The following is a 3951-nucleotide window of genomic DNA, read 5'->3' as shown; positions in this document are numbered from 1 at the left end:
CCACGTCTCGCAACAGCTGCCGAACCGAACGGAATGTCATCTCACACCGGTACGCTATCTCGCTGCTCGGCTTGACGACTTATTTATTTACCCAACTTTACTCCACTTACGCGCGCACAAAAACCGTATTTACATTACGTCGAGTTCGACTAATGGCTGTTGCCGTTTTTGATGGCATGTTTATCCGGAACGGTTCCGCAGAATGCGCTACCTATTTACCACCCGACACCCGTGCCGCTGAAGTAGAGCTGATTACAAGTGATCGGACGTTTGGAGAAAGCTTTACGGCTTTCCGGGAACAGAAGCAGTTTCGAGTTTTGACATCGTTTCAATTCCGAAACCGAATTCGTCTGACGAATGGTACACGTATTGACACAACTAATTGGCGCAAAAGGGAAGATTTTGTGGCCAACGGAAGAACATCTTACCGGCCGGATGACTGACCTGTCAGCTGCGCTTTGCCACAGTTGTCGAATTTCTTCCGCTCGGTGCTGTCGTACATTCGTGTTTTTGGCCCAGAATGCAACTATCGTGCAGGGGCCTTCTTTCGTTCGTGCTGGTGTGCATTTTCGCTAGCCAGCTTGCGCATTCTGCCACCGACAGCGAAGACATCGATGAACGTCTGGAACGTGCCAAACGATGGCTCAACTATCCCATCAACGGTGGACTAGCGAAGGTTGTGCTCGGTTTTGTAGTGCCCATTTTCTTCCGCCATCCACTGCCACGGGTCATCGTGAACACGTACAATCTGCAGGCTAACTATCGCATACCGGCCACCATCATTTATCCACACCCCGAATCGGTGTTTAAAAACCGTGCCCTAGTAGACGCAACCATGTCCCGAACATCCGAGCCCTGGCCGGCGATCGATCAGAGCCGGCGACAATTTTTCGCCCTGCTCGAGCACGGCATGTCCCGGTGGGGTCGTAATGGGCGGGCGTGTTTGTTACGGGCCGTGTGTGAGGTTGCTGAAACACCGCTCAAACACAACGGATTGATTGGCGAAATAATCGATGTGATTTTCACGTAAGTACCAGCTACCGCGACATTCGTTTTCACCTGGCGTGACATCATACATTTCGCGCTCGAGGAGCGTGATGAGTGTGGGATGATTGACAAAATAGGAAATCAATGTTGACAGAAAGCTTTCGACAATAAATAGTTATAGATAGAACAATTTAACACACGCCTTGTCATCGTTTACATTGACATATTGGGATATAAATAAGTTGTGCTCTGTCAACAGTGTTATTGATGTTTGCTTGCTATTATTAATTTAAAATTACGGACTTGTATATTTTAAAAGAAATCAATTACAGTTTTTAAAAAATTCTTACTCCCAAGCAGATAAAATCTCATATCGCGGAAGCTATTACTACTAATTTGAAAAGCAATCTCAAGGTAAAAAAAAATGGCAATACAAACCATACACCACTTTAGTGGCTGCAACAAAGTTCTTAACTCCCTGTTTTCCAACCTGATTTCCTATTCCGCACAAGCACGATCGAATCACAATGCCCATTCGCTCGACTAATTCAATGATCACTGTTTTCCGCATCTACAACTGCAGCCCAGCACCGACGGACCCACTCGATCCGGACTATCTGGTGGCACAATCACACGGCCAGCAAGGACGTGACTGCACCGAGCTATATTCTGCCTGCCCGGATGGCCAAGGACTGTTTGACAATTTTTCCTTTCTAGTGGCAAACCAACCACAATCCTCACCGGAACAATGATTCCCGTATCGGGGCACATGCCCGGGCATATGCCATGGTCTCGCGAGTTCAGTACAATAAATTATGCCTATCATTTGTCGCCGCCAGCTTGCGGGTTCGCTAATATGTGTTGGTTTCCAGAAAAAAAAAACAAACAGACACACACATTGACATGGAAAACAAACGTAACATACAGGACGCGTTTGCCGGGACCAAGCAGAGACAAACAAACTTTATGGCACAAACTTTACAGCAAACTTTTGACCCTTCGTCGGTATGCTGACCCTTTCGGTAGTCGCATTTAAAGCCTACGCGTTGAAAGCGATAAGTACACAGAAACGGGCCATCCCAAAAACCTGCCAGCACAAACAAAACGGGGTAGCAGCACACAATGGAAAGAATCCGGAAGAAGATTTTATTAATGAAAGTGTAATAAATTATGTTAGAATTATAAAAGTCGCTCTATGATTCACCGCGTTTCACATTTCTACATAGTTCCTGCCATCCAATCCGTCCGTCCTCGTGTTTAAAATAAACGCTGGTGTGCACGCGACCAAATGCCAGATTTGTGTTGGAATAAAGCAAAACTCAAACCACTGTCAGTGTGCCTCGGGGGTTGATTCGCTACCTTTATTTCGTATGCGAAACGGGTCCACTCGATGGCTTGAAGTTGGCGGAGAGAGCGATTGGAGGAGGTGGTATGGTACGGGTGATGACAGTGGGTGTTCTAACTGTGTCCAGCGAATGGACAATACACAGAGGGCCCCTAAAGTGGGACGCCAAAATTACCCCAGGCGTTACCGTTGGTGACACACACACACACAGCCGGTCCACTTTTGTCTCTATTCATCGCCGAGTGCCGGTGTCGGTGTCCAACTCGAGGACCACAGCTTTTGAATTTCACCCCACAATACATAATCCTCGAGCGAGTAGATGCTTTGGAAGGATCACCACCAGAGAGAGAGATTACCACCAACGGTACCACGTGAACAGTAGGTCGGTGTGTCGGTGGGTTGTGTATTGGTGTTGTTGTCCCGTTTATCTATAGCTTGTTTCACGTCCATTTGCTAAGCAGCGTTATTACAATTTTCATGCATCATGGGAATCGGATCTAGTTTTTTTTTCTCCTGCTTTCTTCTTTAATGGGGACCATAAATTCGCTTTCACTGGCAGAAGCTCTTGCACCCGAAAACTACCGAGCGGAAAACACACCTCAAACAATTTGGTGAGTACTGGCCATTTTCATCATACTGTATATCGCATCTTTGGAGTGTGGTTGGGTGTTAAAGCCATTTTAACTATCCACCCATGACGTCATACATACGATCTACATAGTTAAAGAGACTCACCGCTGACCGCCATTGTTCACTACCTCCACAAAATGGACGAACATTTGCTTGGTGACAATTTTTATTACGACCAATTTCGGTCACTACGACAAGCAGGTGGAAATCGTTTGCAATTATTCCTGCTAGCAGTTACCAACCAATCCAACGTCCGCCATTTTGCCGACCAACACACAAACCCGGCACCGAACGATGAGATTTCAGATGGAATTTCCACGCTGACGACCGATTAAAGTTTTGCTTCCAGGATGAAATACGACCACTTTCACGAACCAACCAACCCGTCTCCATCCTCCCGCCCGACCAGGCTGCATAAGTCCTGCATGTCTGTGGAAGTTTATTTTAAAAACCCCATGCACGTCTGCGCCTTTCCATTCTTTCCCGGGAACCGTCAGAATCCGGCGTGGTATGGATTATGCCCCGCTAAAATTGCGATGTGGTAGCCGGAAGACGCAAAGGCTTCGTTCGGTCCATCCGTCTGGACGGTACGGGCGGCGGGGTTACCTTACACGAGGGGAAAATTTATTTCCAGAAATCGCGCTCGGACCCTTTGGATCGGTTCCAAAATTCCAACCGAGTAGCAGCGGCAAGGCAGGGTCTGTGCTTTCTTCTGCTGTACGATTCTCGTGCAACAACAGGGCAGTAGTGCCAGCAGTAGAGCTTTACGTTAGAGGGTTCAGAAGGCGCAATGCTTGAGTTTGAGCGCGACTTGCACTAAGGCTTCAATGTTCACTACAACGACAGGAGGATGAACAGTCGCAGTCGCTTACACCACAACCCACAAAACCAAACGCGTCCACGATCGTCCTCCGAATCCACGAACCTATGCATACCGGGGAATCGCCCGAACCGATGGGCCAGCTGAACGGAAAGGCGATGTTTGTGGA

At 47.7% G+C, this 3951-nt stretch overlaps 1 protein-coding gene across 1 annotated transcript; it reads left to right on the top strand.

The window, feature by feature from the left end:
- Positions 1-378: 378 nt before the first annotated feature.
- LOC125764644 (uncharacterized) lies at positions 379-1739 on the top strand. Its single transcript, XM_049429079.1, has 2 exons — positions 379-1026; positions 1571-1739. Exons 1-2 carry the CDS (start codon positions 521-523, stop codon positions 1737-1739), a joined length of 675 nt encoding a protein of 224 aa, XP_049285036.1. The 5' UTR covers positions 379-520.
- Positions 1740-3951: the final 2212 nt, after the last annotated feature.

The sequence above is a fragment of the Anopheles funestus genome, chromosome 2RL, assembly GCF_943734845.2.
Source record: "Anopheles funestus chromosome 2RL, idAnoFuneDA-416_04, whole genome shotgun sequence".
NCBI classification, from domain to species: domain Eukaryota; kingdom Metazoa; phylum Arthropoda; class Insecta; order Diptera; family Culicidae; genus Anopheles; species Anopheles funestus.
This window is presented reverse-complemented; position numbering and strand designations above follow the sequence as displayed.